Source organism: Gossypium hirsutum, chromosome D06, assembly GCF_007990345.1.
Source record: "Gossypium hirsutum isolate 1008001.06 chromosome D06, Gossypium_hirsutum_v2.1, whole genome shotgun sequence".
NCBI lineage: Eukaryota > Viridiplantae > Streptophyta > Magnoliopsida > Malvales > Malvaceae > Gossypium > Gossypium hirsutum.
In genome coordinates, this window is record NC_053442.1 from 44,856,004 (window position 1) to 44,875,853 (window position 19,850).

The 19,850-nt window shown below is 31.0% G+C and overlaps 1 protein-coding gene and 1 long non-coding RNA gene across 4 annotated transcripts; both read right to left on the minus strand.

The window, feature by feature from the left end:
- Positions 1-408: 408 nt before the first annotated feature.
- LOC121218133 (uncharacterized) lies at positions 409-7,794 on the minus strand. 3 transcript variants are annotated; one of them, XR_005914373.1, is made up of 4 exons: positions 7,552-7,794; positions 6,893-7,399; positions 1,014-1,282; positions 409-746 (listed from the first exon to the last, which is right to left on the minus strand). It is a non-coding gene; the product is annotated as an uncharacterized lncRNA (long non-coding RNA). The 3 variants fall into 3 exon arrangements; XR_005914374.1 differs by lacking the exon at positions 1,014-1,282; XR_005914375.1 differs by lacking the exons at positions 409-746; positions 1,014-1,282 and adding an exon at positions 1,906-2,735.
- Positions 7,795-9,675: 1,881 nt separating this feature from the next.
- LOC107962166 (cold-responsive protein kinase 1) lies at positions 9,676-13,366 on the minus strand. The gene is made up of 7 exons (XM_016898436.2): positions 13,174-13,366; positions 12,784-12,919; positions 12,498-12,610; positions 11,634-11,844; positions 11,273-11,510; positions 10,435-10,585; positions 9,676-10,287 (listed from the first exon to the last, which is right to left on the minus strand). Exons 2-7 carry the CDS (start codon positions 12,857-12,859, stop codon positions 9,967-9,969), a joined length of 1,110 nt encoding a protein of 369 aa, XP_016753925.2. The 5' UTR covers positions 12,860-12,919; positions 13,174-13,366; the 3' UTR covers positions 9,676-9,966.
- Positions 13,367-19,850: the final 6,484 nt, after the last annotated feature.

Consider the following 19,850-nt stretch of genomic DNA (forward strand, 5'->3'; position numbering starts at 1 on the left):
GAATTAATATTAATTACTTTAGTAAAAAGATTTCTCTAACCAAGTTAATTCCTCACATGAATACAATTAAACTTTTTATATATATTATAAATATTGGTTTACTTTGCTATGGCCAGTAATATGACTTCCCTATTAAATTCTTTTTTTCAAACAAAACGGCTTTGAAATTAAAAAAAAAATGGAGAAATTTGAAGAATAAGACGAACGCGGTAGGGATAGCTGCGAACTTTCAAGATAGCTGAAATTGAAGAATAAGACGGCATTAATTGGGTTTGGTCAAGATTATTATTTAATTAATATAATATATTCTTATTTAAGTTTAATAAAATATGTAAATTATTAATCCAAAATTATCAGAGTATGCTTAATAAGAAAGGAAAATACGAGGAAAGAAAATAGAAGAGATCATTGTAATGGGCCATTTTTGTCCAGGCCCATCAAAAAAATTAAACCAAGAAATATTAATAAATTAATAGTCCAAATGATACAAGCCCAAAAACAAAAAAAGAAATCCATTTATAGAATAGGCCCAAATGGCCCAAAATGAAAAAAAGCCTTAAACAGCCCGTTGGCCCACAACTTAAACTCATTCTCAGAACTCTAATGTTCTATGCGCGCCGCACCCCCTCCCTCCGCTCGTGCCACGTCAGCCCACCTCGTCCCGAGGCCTAACGCGCACTTGCCGCCATTGCACCAAAATGGCAAAGGCAGCCCTTCTCTCCTCTTCGTTGACCACGCGCCAGTGCCTACAAAAAGAACGAAAGAGGACAACAACAGCAGAGAAACAGCGCAACATAAATAGTAGAAACATTAAAAATATATAGAAAAATCAAGATCTAATGTATTATTTGGTTATAAAAGTCAGATCCACCATGTATTCTTTGGCACACAAGATTAATCAAAAACAGAATTCAAAAATCCAAAAGGTATTTTTTTAGTATATTTTCATTCTTTATCTTTTATTTTCGAAAACATATATATAAAAATAAAAATAAAAATGAAAGATTTTTTACCCTCATCGCAGTCTTCTCCCTCCGTTTGGAAAGACTAATGGATCCTCAAGGTTTGCCAAATGGTCGCGACAGAAAAAGACAGAATCGAAGGGTTCCTTTGATTTGTTTTGAATTTTGGTGGGCTCTTCGGGCATTTTGGCATTAGATTGGGGTAGAGGATAGTAAAACGATCAAAAAGGCCCTTTTTTTTGTCAGCCACCGTGGACAATGGAGCCGTCACCGGCGACCAACGACCGACGCCGAGGCTCGCAAGTCTCCATGGCTGGATTCTGGGATACCCAGAGAGAAAAGAAAAGAAAAAAAATTTTAAAAGAGATATTCAAATGATTTTTTTTCTGTTTTTTATTATTTATAATAGGACTAATACAACGTTGTGTTTTTCATTATTTATATTCAAATGATTTATCCCTTTAATTTCATCCTAATTTCGATTTAATTCTTAACCTTAAATTTCAACACTTTTCACATATTATTTTATTATTTTATTTATTTATTTACTTATCATTTTTTTTACCCTTTTTTACACTTAAAAAAAATATAGATTATTCACACTCTTTTACTTGCGTATTTTTATTATTAAATTATTATTTTATTTTTAATGTTTTTATTATTCCCATTATTTTATTATTTTATTTATTTTTTATACTTTCATGTCACATTTATTTATTTTTATTATCATGCATTTCCCATGTTACTTTATTTTAAGATCATCTTGTTTATTTTACTAATATCATCATTAATCTTATTGATTGATGTTATTATTACAATTATATTTGTAATGTTATAGTATTTCTCTACTTGTTTGTTCTAACATTCTACCCATATAGCTATTATATATTATTCTGTTTACGACTATACTGCACATTAAATTTAGTATATTCGCTCATTGGTGTATCGTATCCAAATATAAATACATATTGTTTTAAACATTACATTTGTTCTTGTTTAGAAAAGGAAATTAGAACATCATTTTAAAATACATGAAATTTAATGAAAAATAAAATAAAACGCAAGCTCATTTTCAAGGGTTCGAGATGTCGTATCATCACTTACAGGATATGACATTTTGTTACCTCGAGATAAGAGGACCTTTTTCATACATTTTGATTTGTTCAAGTGATTTTAATTAAAAATAACATTATGTAAAGAATAATCGTATTTTAAATTCTCTTCAAACTTTTTAATTCATGGCACTAAGACTTTAATTGGTCATTTAGGTACCAATTTTGGACGTTACGAGAGTACTAATCCTTACTCGTGCATAACCAACTCCCAAACCTATTTCCTGAATTTTGTAGATCAAAAGTCTTTGTTTTAGTAAATCAAACATTTATTAAAGCGATCAATTTCCGAGGTGACCTTATCACACCTCATAAAAAAGAATTGTTGACGACTCCAATTTTTTTAAAATAAAAGTCGATTTCAAAAAAAATGGTTTCGACATAACTTTCATTCTAATTCAAAAAAAATTAATCTTTCTAAATTGAAATGATGAAATAATACCCTATTAACTGTCGCCAAGAGTGCTTTGTCGAAAAATCCTAGTGCAGTAGATGCTGTAGTTTGGGATGGAGGAAAGTGGTTGTGATGATAGAGGGGGGAGGGATGAGATTTCCTTTTTAGCAGAAGAACTTATTCAATTATCGGTAAAGGAATCGATGGTGGTGCCAACTGACAAGCCGACTCTAATTTGTACAATATGGACAGAGAAGTTTTACAATCCTGAAAGTTTTAAAGCGCAGATGAGAAGAATATAGAAGACAAAGAAAAACTTTGAAATTATGATTGTAGGGTAGAATTTATTTTTGTTGGAGTTTGATATAGATGAGGATCTGGAGGCAATTATGGAAGGGAGACCATGGTTTTTTTGGAAAAGTGTTATTCTGTTTGACAGTTTAACTAAACGGGCAGAGAGGGCTCAGATCCGTCTGACGTCATCACCGTTTTGGATAAAAATAGGTTCGTGTTTACCATTGTTTCATAAGAAGGATCTTCTACATGCCATTGATGTTACGATTGGTGGGGTTATCAGATCTGAAATCAATGGGAATTTATGCCGATTTAAGATTAATTTAGATGTGTAGAAACCCTTACGAAGAGGTATTTTTGTTTCAACTAAAAATTTAATAAATCGTGGATTTCTTTTAAGTATGAGAAACTTCCTATGTTTTGTTTTGGCTGTAGAAGAATAAGACATAATCTCAAAGAATGTCATGTGCTAAACCCTGTTGAAAAAGAGAATCAAAAAAGATCCAAATTACACGTTTTCCTTAAAAGCAGAATCGAATTTAATTGGGAAGGAGAATATGTAATTTAACGCTTTTTCAAATAAGGTAAGGGTTCAAAGCTCCTATACAGGGGGTACAGAGTTGCTGTCAACCAATTTTATAACATCTATGGAGGAAAATAATACGGTTTGGAGAGCACAAAGGACATCAAAAGAGACTGATGCAACAGAGCCCATTGAAAAGCAAGAGGGAGCTTCTATAATAAGAGAAGATGACGAGCTGGATGAAAGCAAAAATAAGACGTTAATTTTTCAAATATTACAAAGAAGGCAAGCTGAAAAAGAAGAGCTCAAATTTTTATGTTGAATCAAGAGAAGAGTGATAATGGTACAATAAAGAGGATAACCCCCTAAGAAGAAACTGATAGCTTCCGTATGGGGTTGGTGTATGATGAAAGCATAAAAAGATTGAAACAAGGGAAAGAGGATCGTGAGAACGTTCTATCTGAAGCAACGTTGGATACTATGGTACAAGAAGATGCTCCACAATTTATAGCATCTTCCTGTACCATAGCATCCAACGTTGCTTCAGATAGAACGTTCTCACGACCCTCTTTTCCTTGTTTCAATCTTTTTATCCTTTCATCATACACCAACCCCATACGGAAGCTATCAGTTTCTTCTTAGGGGGTTATCCTCTTCCTTGTACCATTATCACTCTTCTCTTGATTCAACATAAAAATTTAAGCTCTTCTTTTCTAGCTTGTCTTCTTTGTAATATTTGAAAAATTAACCGTCTTATTTTTACTTTCATCCAGCTCGTCATCTTCTCTTATTATAGAAGCTCGGTACTTTTTATAGCAGTATAATCCCCACATGGTCTTCTTAATGGAGACAAAAATTCATAAGCAAAAAGTTAGAAGATGTGGATATCTAAATGGAATTGACGTTGAAGCAGAGGGATCGCGAGGTGGTCTATGTTTAGACTAGAAATATGATATAGAAGTGGCTCAATGGAGTTTCTCTAAAAATCACATTGATGTCATGATCAAAGAAGCAAGGGATAAAAAAGAATGAAGGTTTACAGGTTAATATCTTACGCTAACAACAAAAGCGCTTCGTGGAATTTGTTAAAAAATTTGGGGGAAGATAAAATTCATCCACGATTGGTGAGTGGGGACTTCAATGAAATTATGTATTCTTTTGAAAAGAAGGGAGGGGCACCTAGGGAGGAGAAGAGAATGGAGGCATTCCGTGAGACTCTTGAAAAATGTCAATTAAAAGCCATGGGATATTCAGGGGCTTAGTTTACATGGGAAAGAGGTAACTTGCCTAAAACAAATATAAGGGAAAGACTTGAGAGGGGAGTTGTGAATGATAAATGGTGGCAACTTTTCCCAACGAGTTATATTCAACATTTACCTCATTCAATGTCTGATCATTGCCCTCTTTTAAACACAAATAGCGAAAACCCTCACAGGGGAAATTTAAATTTCAAATTTGAAGCATGTTGGCTCATGGAAGAAACGTTGGAAGATAAAATTAAGGCATCATGGGGATCATCGGCAAACATAATAACGGAGAAACTCAAAAGATTACAATCTAACCTACTGGCATGGGCTAGATTGATTAAAGAAAAAGCTCCCAAAGGATCTTGATATCTTAATGGAGGAGTTGAGGGACGAGGATACATTAAGCAAAATTATTGACACAAGGGTTTTTCTAAATATGGAAATTGATAAAGATGAACTCTTCTGGGAGCAAATGGCTAGAGCAAATTGGCTTAAAGTAGGTGATAAGAATTCAGCTTTTTTCCATAAAAGTTTGCCTCCTCCAGAAGTTTCTCGACTGGAGATTGGAGGAAGAGAGATTACTGAGTCAAATGTGATCAACGAAACTGCTACCTCATTTTTTCAAAAGTTATTCACATCAAATGGGGGAATCTATCATATCTCTTAAATGGCATTGAAAATCATTTCTCTCCAGATGTTAATCGGGCATTACTATTAGCTTAGTCTGAAGAAGAAGTGCATTCAGCTTTAAAGGGGCCTACTAAAGCACCAGGACCTGACGGTTTCCCTCTTATATTTTTTCAAAAATTTTGGCACATAGTAGGGAAGGAGGTTACGAAGTTTTGGTTGGGAATTTTAAATAGTAACCAGAATCTGGATTTTATCAACCAAACAGATACTGTATTGATTCCAAAAATCCCAAATCCTACAAGTCCGGCCAATTTTTGACCTATAAGTTTGTGTTCAGTCCTTTATAAAATGGTGGCAAAAACAATTGCTAATCAACTTCAAGGAGTAATTGAGAAATGTATTGATGAAGCTCAGAGTGCATTTGTCCCAGGCAGATTGATTTCAGATAATGTGCTTTTGGCTCATGAGATTTTGCATACTTTTCAGAATAAGCGAATAGGGAAAAAGGGATATATGGCAGTCAAGCTTGATAGCAGAGCCTATGATAGAGTTGAGTGGGTTTTTCTTAAAGAAGTAATGTTGAAAATGGACTTTGCAGGGGAATGGGTGGAGTTAATCATGAAATGTATTAGTACAGCGTCTTTTGCAGTGAATACAAATGGGGAAGAGGAAGAATTTTTCAATCGACTAGGGGTTTACGTCAAGGAGATCCCCTAGTCCTTTTCTTTTTTTATTTTATAGTGAGGGTCTTTCATCCTTAATGCATTTGGCAATGAAGGAAGGTCTGATGAAAGGTGCAAAGGTTAGTAGGAAAGGCCCGGAGATTTCATATCTCCTTTTTGCAGTCGATTGTATACTGCTCGGGGAAGCATCGGATAGGGGGCGAGAATTTTAAAGGGAATCCTACAGGAGTAGGAAAGGTGTTCAGGTCAATGTGTCAATTTTGAATCTACTATTTTCTATAGTTCGAACACATCAGAAGAGAAGGAAAGCGAAGTCTTAACAATATTAGGGATAAGAAGATCAACAAATATGGAAAAGTACCTAGGCCTTCTTAATATGATTGGCAGACGGAAGAATGAGTCCTTTCAAAATCTAAGAGAGAAGATTCAGTCTAGAATTAGAGGATGGAGCACAAGATTCTTATCACAAGGGGGAAAGGAAGGTTTCATAAAATCAGTACTTCAAGCTATCCCAACCTATGCTATGTCCTGTTTTCTTTTACCAAAATCTCTTTGTGGGGAGTTTAAAAGCATTTTTGCTAATTTCCGGTGGCAGAAAGCACATGGGAAAAAGGGTATCCATTGGTGTTAGTTGAAGTATTTATGCCGATCTAAGGAAGACGGGGGAATGGGTTTTAGGAACATGGCACAATTTAACGTCTCACTACTAGCTAAGCAAGGCTGGAGAATTTTGAATAATCCAAACTCTTTGGTTGCGCTAGTTTTAAAAGCAAAATATTTTCCGAGTGAAAATTTTTTTGATTCGCGTTTGAAATACAACTGTTCGTATGCATGGAGAAGTATATGGGCTACGAAAGGCATTTTAGAGAAGGGATTGTATTGGAAGGTGGGAAGGGGTACAAATATATCAGCTGTAAATGACGTTTGGATTCCTGATTTAAGTTTCACCAGATTATCATCTTTAGTTTATAATTTGAGTGATGTTAAAGTTGCTGAGTTAATTAACACTAATAGTAGACTGTGGAAAAAAGAGTTGATTGAGTCTACCTTTCCAGAAGAAGTAGCTGATAGGATTCTTCGCATTCCACTGGCAGTTGAGCCTCACGATGATCTTCTGGCATGGAGCGGTGAGCCTTCGGGTGAGTATACAGTTCGTAGTGCCTATAAACTATTACAAAGTTTGGATGAAGATCCTAGAGCTTATGAGTTACAAACCGACCACAAGGGCTTCTATAAAAAACTATGGCTACTTAACCTACCTTCAAAAATAAAAATAACAGTATGGAAAGTAACATGGAACTATCTTCCTTTACGGGCAAACATGCAACAAAGGAGATTGACAAACATTACAATTTGCCCGAGGTGTGGGAGTGGGACAGAGATGATGAATCACTTATTTATAGAATGCCCGGTTTCAGTATCAGTATGGGGAGAATTAGCATGCCAGATTTTTCTATCTGAATATAATTTGGAGTTCCCAGAGTGGCTAGTCTGGGTCTTTGAGCAGAGTAATCCAGTCCAGTGTAGGATTTTCTGCTGCACTTTATGGGCAAGCTGGGGAGATAGAAACGCAAGAGTGCATAAGAAGGTTAGTAAATATGGAAAAGAGATAGTAAACTTTGTCCACAGTTATATTCTTGAATTAAATGAGATCGAAACGAGAAGGCCAAAAGTTTTTCCAGTTGTCAGTAAATGGAAGCACCCACCTGATCAGTTTGTGAAGATCAATTTTGATGTTGCATATGATGTGAGATCTTCTCATGCGGCACTCGGAATTGTGGCCAGGAACAGCAAAGGAAAGGTTCTCTTGGCATGCTCGGAAATCCACAATCAAGTCGCCTCAGCCTTTGCTGCTGAGGCAATTGCGTGTAGAAGTGCAACTCAACTCGGCATGGACATGAAATGGGGAAACATTATCATTGAAGGGGATTCATTAACAATAATCAAGAAGTGCAGAACAAAGATCCAAGATAAGTCATTGATAGGGGCGTATATACATAATATTCAACAGATCTCGCTTAAAACTCAAAAATACAGTTTCGAATATACTCCAAGAACAGCAAATCGTCTAGCACATTTCATTGCAATCGAAACAATGAAAAGCAAGAAGGAAGTTTACCTCATAGGAAGAGTCCCCGAATATGCAGAAAAATTGAAGGAGAGGGATAGTGTGAGAGAACCAGATTGAAGGAAATGGAAGGTTGAAGATGGAAAATGGAGAGGTTAGAGTGGATAATCAATAGGCTCGGCTAAGAAGCTCTCATTGGGAATCTGGAATCGTCTTTAACAAGTAATGTCAGATGATAAGAAAAGACGATTTTTCCAAAGCGTTTTCAGATTGGGAATAGTGATAAATAATGAATGCGTTTTACAGAACTTTATTGTTTAGTTTTTCTAGAATTTTTCCGTTTATTTATTGTTTAGTTTTTTCTCTTTTTGGGCTTTTGTTTATTAGGTCTCTGGTTTGTTTCTAGGCCATTGTTTTTCTGGGCTGTGAGTTAAGGCCTGTTTTTTTCCTATTTCTTAAATAAAATCCAATCTGATTATTGTTTTCAAAAAAATAAATTGAAATGATGAAAGAAAAGAAAAAAAAATGAAAGTCGTGCCGTCCTATTTTCAACCACTCTCCTTACTTAGACATGACAATTGAGGCCATCGATGCTTTGAAAGATAAGAATGGGTCAAGCAAAAGGGCCATTTTGAAGTATATTGAGTTAGCTCACAAACAGTTGCCACCAAATCACGACAAGTTGTTGACTTAACATTTGAAGCTCTTGAAAAGCAGCGGTCAAGTTCTTATGGTAAGGAAGTCTTAGAAGCTTGCTCCCTCTGCTAGATCTAAAGTTCCGATGTCAGATTTTGCTACTTCTAAATGTACTCAACGGTTCTTCAGCTCCAAAATGTGGTAGTGGGTATCCTCCTAAGGCTAAACCAACAATTTCGGCTACTGATTTCGGGTTTCAGCCAATGAAGTCAAGAAATTCGTCGGTTGGGCATCATGATGATGTCATAGAAACAAAACAAGGATATTTAAATATTAATTATGATATTTAAAAATATTTTTATTAATTTTTAATATATTTTTTAAATTATGATATTATGATAATGTTATTAATGTTACATGTCATAATTTTATTTGTCACTTGTCTTTAATTTAACAACGTTACAAAAAAAAGTATTGATTTAATTGATAAAAAAAAATCTGAGTACCAATAAAAAATAAAAAAAATCTTAAATATCAATTTGAGAAAAGTAAACAAGTTTAAATACCAGTTTTATATTTAAGAAAATAGATTTTTATAATTTGATGGGGATTCTATTGCAATTTCAAGACGTGTGTTAAAGCTTTTTATCAAAATTCATAGCTGTCATGACTAGAGTTTTTCAAACAAATAAATAGTGCATCACATATATTTTATTAAAATTTTATTTTATTTAACCTATTTAATATTTTTAAATAATTTGTGTTATCTATCAAATCACTTTAAAATGGATAAAAAAATTAATTTATATAGATACCAAACAAGTAATTAATCAATTTAAAAAAATTAAAAAAAATATTTTTTTTTAATTCTTTAAAATAATAATATTATTTTAAATAGAGGCCAAAAAAGTCACTTTTTTATAACCCTTAATTAAACTCAATCTTTACAGTGACCTTTTTTCGGTGCATCTCATTAATGGAAGGAAACTAATTATCTCGACCGACTCTTTTAAAGAAATAATTTTAAACTGGATACATTTGATACAATTTTTATTGGTATACAACGGATATATTTGATTGCTCAATATATAATTTTCTCCCTTTTATAACCAAAAAGATAGAACCCTTCCAATAAAAATTCCTGTATTCTGTATTAATTTAATAATAATCACTAACAAAGTATAAACAATAAAAATTGCAAAACTAGTCTAAAACTAATGGGATATACTGCACCACCATCAGGCCCTTCAACTTCGTTAAAACTAATGGGATATATTGCGCCAACATCAGGCCCTTCAACGTCATTTTTCAATGTCAAAAAAGGGGGGAAAAAACATAGTAAACTTTATGCTCTCTTGTTATGCTTTCAAGCCTTCATAACCAGAAAATAATAATTAAAAAGTAGCACTTGAATCTTTCACCTGGGAATCACCTCAGTAATAGTGACTGGAACAGAACTCATCTGATAGCTGGTCGCGGCAGATGATTCAAGCGACTTTTTACTCGAAGATGCCTCTCCATCTTGAAAGAATCCTGGTGCCGTGAGTTCTTTCTCATTCAGCCGAACGTTTCTTCCCAGCATTTCAATAACCTGACTCATTAAAGGCCTTCGATTGGCTGCTGCTTGCGTGCAGAAAAAGGCTATTTTCATGTACCTAAGGACTTCTTCCTCCGGGAATTCTCCGAGCTCAGGATCCACGAACTCTATGAGCTTGCCTTCTTCATGGAGCTGCCATGCCTATTAAAGCAAACAAAAATAATATAATTTTTAATATTGAAATATAAGGCTGTTGTGCTGAAATATGTTGAAGAACCATACATAGTGCCGGGCTCTGAAGCTTAGGAGAAAACTGTATAATTCTCGTAAACAAAATTAAACGCATACCCATTCCAAAAGTAACCTCATCGTGCCTCCCCAGTTTGTCTTTGAGCTACTTCGTCCACTAATTATTTCGAGCACAAGTACACCGAAACTATAAACGTCAGCCTTCATGGTTAACTGACCACCCAAAGCATATTCCGGGGCCAAATAACCACTGCACAGAACAAAGTAGGCAGGAGTCATTACCATTTCCTTTTCACTCGTTATATAAAATGGATTTTAGAACTTTGGGTTTCATTTGGAACCAAAATCCAAGAGATGGCGTCCGACCTCTTGTGACTTTTTTTTTTCTTTTACGAATTCAGTGACTGAAATTCTGCATATCCCTAGCACCAAGACTTGGCCCGAACTCTAAAGGGAAATAGGATACCAAAAAAGGTTCAGATAAATCATGCACTAAACTCCTCTTTTCCTACTTGATATATAGTGTATCTTCTTTGACATCTAGTATGAATTCGATTACATGAATACAATATGCTTATTTAAAAAAACCATATAAATTATATGCAAATACTATTCTCGTACTAACTATAAGCTTTTCTTCAGCTTTATTATGTTTTGACAGTATTTTGTTTCCTTGCTAGGATTTGTAGACATGTAGGTAATGCAGATTATGGACTTGGCATCTCTTTTGAGCTGCCCAAGGTGTGCAAATTGAACATCAATCCATGAAAGCATTTTCGATTTCAAAGAGTAAATCGATTGGGATCTTTATCTTATACCTAGTGAATGATTTCTCGAAGAAGTCTATATTCAATGTCAACACTAAAAGCCTCAAAAGGTGAACAGAGCAGACAAAATAATCTAATGTTGAACGAGAACCAAGAAAACAGTGACTTACGTTGTTCCTGCTATCCTGGTACTAATATGAGTGATGTTATCTGGAAAAAGTTTAGCCAACCCAAAATCTCCAATTTTAGGGTTAAAGTCTTTGTCAAGAAGTATGTTACTAGATTTGATGTCTCTATGAACGATACGTGGAACAAGTTCTTCATGAAGGAAAGCAAGACCCCTAGCTATACCCATGCAAATAGCAGATCTTTTGCTCCAGTCCAGTTGGATATTCGTACTCCTTTGGTCTGCCAAAAGCAAGGAATCAAAAATGATAGCTAAGTTTTCCGCTGTGTTCTCGGCATATAAACAAAATAGGTTATGCCCTGGGCTTGGCCAGCATTCAAACAAAAACTTCAGACCATTCGTACCTAATAAAACTTTATCAAGACTCTTATTTTCAACGTATTCATAGACCAATATACGATTCGCTCCTTGAATGCAACACCCGATCAGCTCTACAAGGTTCGGATGCTTGACATTTGATATAGTATTGATCTCCGTCAAAAATTCATGAGCTCCCTGCTTCGATTGTGCTGCAAGTGTCTTCACAGCAACTTCAGTTCCATCTTTTAGAATTCCCTAGCAACAGATATTATTAGTTAGTATTCAACACCCAAGTTTGGCTTACAAGTGAATGCTAGAATCTTAGAATCTCCTAACCAAGGAACCAGTCTAAGGAAATCACATCCAGGCTTAGGGATCCTTGAACCTTTAGTCTAGTTAGCCTCTAGTATAAGTCAGCCACCAATGAAAGTTGCAACTGAAAGCTAAATTTCTGTTAATAAGTCCATGTTTTCAATCTTTTATGAAATCAGTTATAAGCCAAAATATAAAGGTCTGATGAATATGGATTCAAATCAATAAAACCAATACTAATATTATCAAACCAATTTTACATCAAGAAATAAGATGAATACTAAAAGAAGATGTCTGGTATAGTTAAAACTTAGATATGGGCGTGTGTCCAACATAAGTGTGTTGGTCTCTTTTTAAGTTTTTCTACGCTTTTAATGGGTTATTTGAGGATTATATTCTCGTACCCCTTGTCATGATATGCGTGTGACATGAATACTAAGAAAAAACAAGACTCCAAAAAGCATAGATTAAAACAGTTGCTCCAAAACATCCCAGCTTCAAAATTTTCACCTTCTTATTAATCAATTAACATGTCAACTAAATTCTACATAATTTGCTTAGATAACCTAAGTAAACAATAAGTAAATTTAAAGCACCTTGTAAACGGTTCCAAAACCTCCACGACCTATTTTATTGCTTGAATGAAAATCATCTGTGGCTAATTTTAATTGATCGTATGAGAAATGGTTGACTGTCCGAATTAATTGCTCTGCAGAATTTTCAAAAATTAAAATAATATTAATAATAAAAAATATTTTACCGAAATAACCGAAGTACAATTCTTGAACACACAATAACTAGAAATCAAACGACTCAAAAGTTGAGAAATTCAAAACATATTTTAAAAGAAAATATCTCAGAAAGTTTAAAAAGAATCCTCACCGTCTATACCGCCGGTGGCCCGAGCGGTGCTCTGTCTCCGCTTAACAACTGATCCACCAAAACAACCGCAACTCATATCGTTCTCTGCAATATCTCACTCACCAACCTCTCCCAGATCACATCATTTACACCATTTCTTAAAAGAAAGCAAAAAGAATTACCACTAAAATTCATAAAACCATGAATCAAGAGAATAAAATTTACTAACTACGAAGCTCTCATTGCATCGATAATCAGATTAAATAACTAAAAAAAAGCAGTTCAACTTAAATGAAGTTAAACAAATAAATAAAAACTAGAATCTAAAAACAAACATCTCAATTATCATCGAACAGCTCATAATCACCATCTGGCTAAAGTCAAACATTAAGAAAAGGAATAAATAATTACCTTGAGTTGAGAAACAGGAGAAGGTAGGACGTAGCAGGGCTTAAAAGAGAGAAAATGAAAAATGATTTTGGTTGATTTTGAAGGAAAAGAATGGCGATGGTTGGACTAGGTTTAAGGAGAATTGAGAAACGGTCATTAGTCAATGTTAATGTAAATTTTAGTCTGTCCGTTGCGTTTCCACTTTGTCACTTCCACCTCTTAATATAAGGCACTTCATTTATTTATTTCTTTATTCTTTTAAAATATTAATATTCTGTAGTTTTTTTTTAATTATCCAGTAAATTTTGTTGAAAAATTATTATAATGCCCATTTTCTATTTTTCTTTTAAATAATTTTAATAAAATAATATAGAAATTTCAAACTATAAATTTAACTATTCCAACTAATAATTCACTTCTTTCAAAAATAAAAAATAAAAACTCACTTAGTTTTAACATAATTTTTTTACTAATCTATTTTTTACATAGATTTTTTTTAAAACTAGTAAACTCGATAATTAATGTTAAACTATGATAAACTCGGGTGGAAACAGATATCTAATGAATTTATAAGAAATTGATATAAATACTAAATATGTATTTAGTTGAGATGGTAAATTTGACTATAAAATTCATGATATATTAGGTTTAAATCCTATCATGTATATGTATTTTTTAGATTTTATATAAAAATATGAAAAAAATAAAAACATTCTTAAAATAATATTTAACTTTTTATAAAAGTTTATATAAGAAATTTTTCGTAAATTCACAATCGAATTAAAACTTAATTAAAAGTAATACTAAATCAATCAAAATTTTAATATTAGTATAATTATCATATAAATATTTTTTTATAAATATATGATATAAGTGAATCTATGAATTTCTTATAGTTAAAGAATAAACTATTTTATATTATTTTTTAATCAATGCATGTATTACTTTACATTAGAGGTGACTACTAGTTTTGAGCTAATCTTTTTAAAGAAAATTGTCTCATTAGATGATTTATTTTACTATCTAAATTGAAAAATATTTTATATTTTAATTAAAATTGAATCTCTATAAAAATTGTTTATTTTAAAAAAATCTTCCTTCATTTTAATATACGTAAATTAGACACTGCATCCCGTCTTTCAACTTTCGTAAAATTTTATTTTAATTGCCAAAAGTGAACAACACTGTTGTTAGATAAATTTTTTTCATATAAAGAAAGTGCTTAAATTATAAAATGTTACTTAAATTATACATCTTATTTTTAAATTTATACCTAAATTATTCTTTTATTATTCAAATCGCCTTACCCGTTAAAAACCTCTTAACCAATTATTATTATGGTACATGTCACTTTTAAAATTAAAAATAATTCAAATGAAAAATTAATGACATACGGAAATGTTTACTAGGGTTGAAATACAAAATTAAAGATGTTGCTGCGGTTTCATCGTGTAAACACGCTCTAAGGTATTTTGGTAATATTTTCTTCAATTCAAGATTTATAAAAGTCATAATATATTTTACCTGGGATGAAATTAAGGGGTTGGCATAGCCGCCACCCCCTAAAATGAAAAAAAAAATTTTAAGTTTTTCAAAATTTTAAATTAGTGAAAGTAGAATTGTACTTTGGTCTCCCCTAAAAATGACAAAAAATTAATTTAATCTTTTAAAAATTATAAACATAGAGGCCATTAAAATGATGAAATTGTATTTTTACTATTGTAAAAATTACAATTTAATTCCGGCCCCCTAAAAAATTTTTCTAGCTTCGCCCCTGTATTTGGCCCTTCAATTTTATAAAAAAGTTATTTCAACTTTTTATTTATATTTTTATATTTTTAATTTTTTAACTTGTGTTGTTTATTAAATCACCTTACAATGGATAAAAAAGTTAACTTTTGTTATCTTTGTTGATGTGGCATACACGTATATACCATATGAGCAATTAATTATTTTGTTTTAAAATTAGAAAAATTAAAAATACTTAAAAAAAAATTAATTTTAAAAATTAATTATTTGCTAATGTGACCTAAACATGCCAATTCATGTTTATGCTACATTAGTAAGGTTAATAAACTATTAACCTTTTCATTCTTTTTTAAGTGATTAAATTTAAGGGTTAGAAAAAATAAAAATTAGATAAAGAGATGAAATGATTTTTTATAAAGTCAGAGGACTAAAAAAATATTATTCCACTATAAAATTAAAGATGTCCACATTGTAATCATGGAAGCACAGATATAAATAGAAGTTCCCGTATAGTAAGCCGATTATGGTGTGAATTGATTTATGTATATCATCTTTCTCTTACATCATAGGATCTAACAATGAACTTTGCTTTTTCTCATTTTCCGTCTCCCAATTTTGTAAATTTCTGATGGAAATTAAAACCGGTGGTCCAGTATTTCCAATAAAAAGTAAGGCAAATTAAAACTTTGGTTTTACAAAGGATCCAGACCAAAATTTTATAGTAAAGAATTGACGGTCCTGATTAGGGGCCCAAGCAACTCTGAATCTGTCCAGTTTAGTCGACTGTTGTCCCAATTTTCTTTTATTTGATTTTTAAATTTTATAAAAAATTAATTATTCATTAAAATAGATGAAAAAATTAACATTTACTAATATGACATACATATAAACTATCATGTTAGTAATTAATTAATTTTTAAAAATTTAAAAAAATATTTTTTTTATATTTTTATATTTTTAATAATTTTAATAATGTTCAAATTTTAAAAATAATTTTATTTTTTTAATTTTTTTAAAAAATAAATAATTAATAATGTGACATTCACATGACAATCTACATGTATGTCATGTTAACAAAGTTTACGAATGTTAACTTTTTCATTCATTTTTAGGATGATTTGATAAATAGTACAAGTTCAAGGATTAAAAAAATAAAAAAGAATAACTAAAAACACTTTCTTTCTTTTTTTGTTAAGTTAGTAAGGTAAATAACTCATTTTTGTTTCTAAAAAACGGAAAAGAAAAATTTGTGGTAAGGTTTTTCATTAAAACTTGGTTTTGGTCAAAATATAATTTAATTTATTTTTATTTTATTTTATAAGATTTTATAAGATATAAAATTTTATACAAAATTAAGTAAAATATAAAAATATCCACTCAACTACGCCTGTGTTACTGTTTTGGTTACTCAGTGGCCACTAACGTTTGAATTCGTTTTTGTTTTGGGCACCCTCTGTTAAATTGATAATAGAAAGTCTTTTTTAATTGATATAATAACATATTTAATTCTTAATACTTACATATTTTATCAATTTGATCCTAATTCTAAATAATTCAATAAATTTAACTCTTTACAATTACAAATTCTATCAATTTGATTCTCAAACTTCCTAATTAAAGCTTTCAACTTTTAAAATAGAAGCATTCCACATCAATTAATTGTTTTATTTATGGTTGAAATGATCCAATTTAATACATGATCCTTTTTGTTTATATTTTTAAAAAGTTAGTGTTAGAAATATTTTTTAAGATGTTAGATCTAAAATTTATCGGGACAATAATTTAAAATAAGGGATTGAATCAATTAATCTACGAATAAGTTGAATCAAACTAAAAAATTTATTGAACTGAGGATTGAATATTAAATATTCAATTATTAAATTAATTTTCTCTAAAATTTTTAAAGTTAAGTTGGGTCAACATTTCTATAGTTTACCTTATAAAATTTAAGGAATCAAGATAGGATCAAAAGAAGTTTTTGTTAACGTATTAAATATAAAAAGGAAAAAAAAAAGCAATAAAAGCTCGTAGATTAAATGACCTGGCATGGCATGCTCCTATTTTCAAAGCATAGAGTCGTCTTGGTTTGTCTTTTACGAAGAAAAGGCCAACATGTGTCGTTCAGCAATGGCTACCACTAAATATGATTTTACATTGCAAGATAATTAATCAAATTTTAAATTAATAAATGCCGTCATAAGTCTTTAACCCAACTGCAAAAACCCATGATGTAATTGACTTTAGCTTAATTTGGATGGATAGTGTGTTTATCTCCAGTGAAGTTAAAAATAGCGGTGGTAATGAGATTAGATACTGTAGCGGTGAGATTAGATACTGTGCACTGAGATTAGAAACAATGGTGAAGCGTGTGTTTGGATTCAAACGCAGCTGTAGCGGTGAGGTGAGAATAAAAAATGACTATTAAGGACATCAAATTAGAATTGATATATAATAGAATTTTTTTAAATTTTTTTTATTTTTTTAAAATTATTAAAATATGTGAATTTATAAATTTATTTAATAAAATATTAAAATATAAATTTATAATAAAATATTTTTTCTTTAGCCATCAACGTTTTCTTTTTTCTCATCAAAGTTTTTTTTTTTACTTTTCTTTATTCAATTTATTAATAAATGAAAAGGGACAAAAAAAGGCATGTAAGCTGCGTTTGTAGTTTTGAATTTTCAATTGGGCATAAATGGAGCAGTGGAAATTTTGGAGTGTGGCGCGATCTACTCCCTTCCATTACACTGGAAGTTGGTCATCCAAAGAAGATTTTGTGCTACGGTTGCACAGAAATCAGTAAAAAACACACTGATACTAAATGGGGATCCAAAGGAGGCCTTCATCAAGAAACATATACACTTAAATAATGCGTCATTACTTTTGGGGAGATTTTCTAGGGTAATCAAAAAGTTATACTAGAAAGTTTTGCTATGGTAAAAAATAATATTAAAATATTTTTATGGTTAAATTCAAATAAAAATATTTTTTATTGTTGAATATAAATTTGTTAAACATCATAATTAAACATGATTCAACATATGTTAGAATAAATTTAATCATAATTAACCAAAACAATCATACTTAAACATCATAAATCAAATAAGTTAAAATTAAATTCAACAAAAAATCAAATACATATAACAACATTAACAAATAAAAAATAATATATATAAACTAATAAAAAAAGGTAAAATTAAATATAAGGACTAAATTGAATTGAAAATGAAAATTAGGGATAAAATTAGATTAGATTTAAAAGCTCAACGACCTAAATCGAGAAAACTATTTTTATTTGGCTTAAAAGTACAAAAATCTCTTCAAGAAATTTTTTTTCAAAAACTCAGTCAAGTCTTTCACCTTAATTTGCACTCAATTGAACCATTGTTGTTAAAAAAAATCAATTAAGTCATTTCATTAACTATTTTTTTTCATTTCTTCTCTCCCACAAGCCACCATTGAAGAAGAATTTGAAAGCTTCAAACACCCTTAGCATTCGACTTTTGCATGATATGTATTTTTTAATCCCTTTTTAGTAATTTTTATATTTTTGAGATAATTGTAGCTTAATCTAGTTAACTCAGAGGCTAATTCGTAAAACTTTTAAATGTTTTGAATTATGTCATTGATGAAATTATGATGTTTTTGAAGTTTGATGATAGATTTATAAGCTTGATAGTTAAATAAGACTATTTTGTAAAGTGATTTTGGTTAATTTTAAGTTTAGGGACTAAATTGATAAAAAATATATTTAGTATGAAATTCTTGAGAAATTTCAATAATTATGGGCTGTATAAGTATAAATAAAAATTTGGCTATCTTGGTTTTGGGCTTAATTGTGATAGTTGTATAAGTTTCGGGATTAGGGACTAAATTGAATAAAAGGTAAAAGTTTAGGGTAAAATTGTAAAATGTTGATAAAGAGTCAATTATATGAATTTTAATACTTTAAGATATTTGAATTGGTTAATTGAGATTAAATTATTATATATAGATCAAGAAACAGATCAATTGGTTGATAATCGCGAGAAATGAAAAGTTATTGAGTTGTTATCGTTGAGGTATATGTAGCTATTACGTTTTGGCAAGTTTGTATTATGTTTATTATATTTATAATGATTTGAATTTAATTATATATGTGTTTATGTATATATACATTACAGTTAACATGATTAATTGAGGTAAGACATGAGATTGAAAATGAAGAATTGATTTGTAAAGCATGGTAAATGAGTATGTGTGAATTGAATGATATATCATATGAAATGTATATGAGCAGGTTGATCATGATATAATAGTATAAAGATGAAAAGGTTACATAATACAGGTTAAAGCCCGTGTGAACTTAGTGAATAGTTAGGATACAAATGACATGTCATTAGGATTTATATTCAGTAGGTACTATGCATCGGTGTTGGCTATGTGCCATTTATATTCAGCAAGTACTATGTACCGATGTTGCAATAGCATGCACTTTGAGTTGGTGTTATATTTAGTAGGTACTATATACCAGTGATGGATACCATACTGATGGCTTGAGATCCTGCATGTGTTACGGATTATCTAAACCTTGTGCGAACAACATTGTGTATTGGTTAATGTCCTTTTGTCAGTTTGTGTGAGCATTACCCTTTCGTGTATCCGAAGTCAATTTACTATTGTTCTCTAAGCAAAGCAGTTAATTATTGAAATGCAAATGAAACGAGATGATATGATAAATTATGTTGTGTTGAGTATAGCTTGATATATCAATCTTGGCATGTTATGTTTTGATGATTTGATTTATCCAGGCTTAATCATTTGACATGGTATAAATTATGGATCAAGAAAAAGGATTGTAATTTCTATGTTATGTATGAATAGTAAAATTAAATTAAAATGTATGTAATGTTTTGTTTACGAACTTACTAAGCTTCATGTAAGTTTACTTTAGTTGGTTTTCTTC

Coding starts and splice junctions, on each gene's coding strand:
- LOC107962166 (XM_016898436.2), bottom strand. CDS start 12,859: ATGAGTTGCGGTTGTTTTGGTGGATCAGTTGTTAAGCGGAGACAGAGC. Junction 11,845..12,497: donor GTTTTGGAACCGTTTACAAG/GTGCTTTAAATT, acceptor ATCTGTTGCTAG/GGAATTCTAAAAGATGGAAC. Junction 10,288..10,434: donor TGAGGTTACTTTTGGAATGG/GTATGCGTTTAA, acceptor TTGCTTTAATAG/GCATGGCAGCTCCATGAAGA.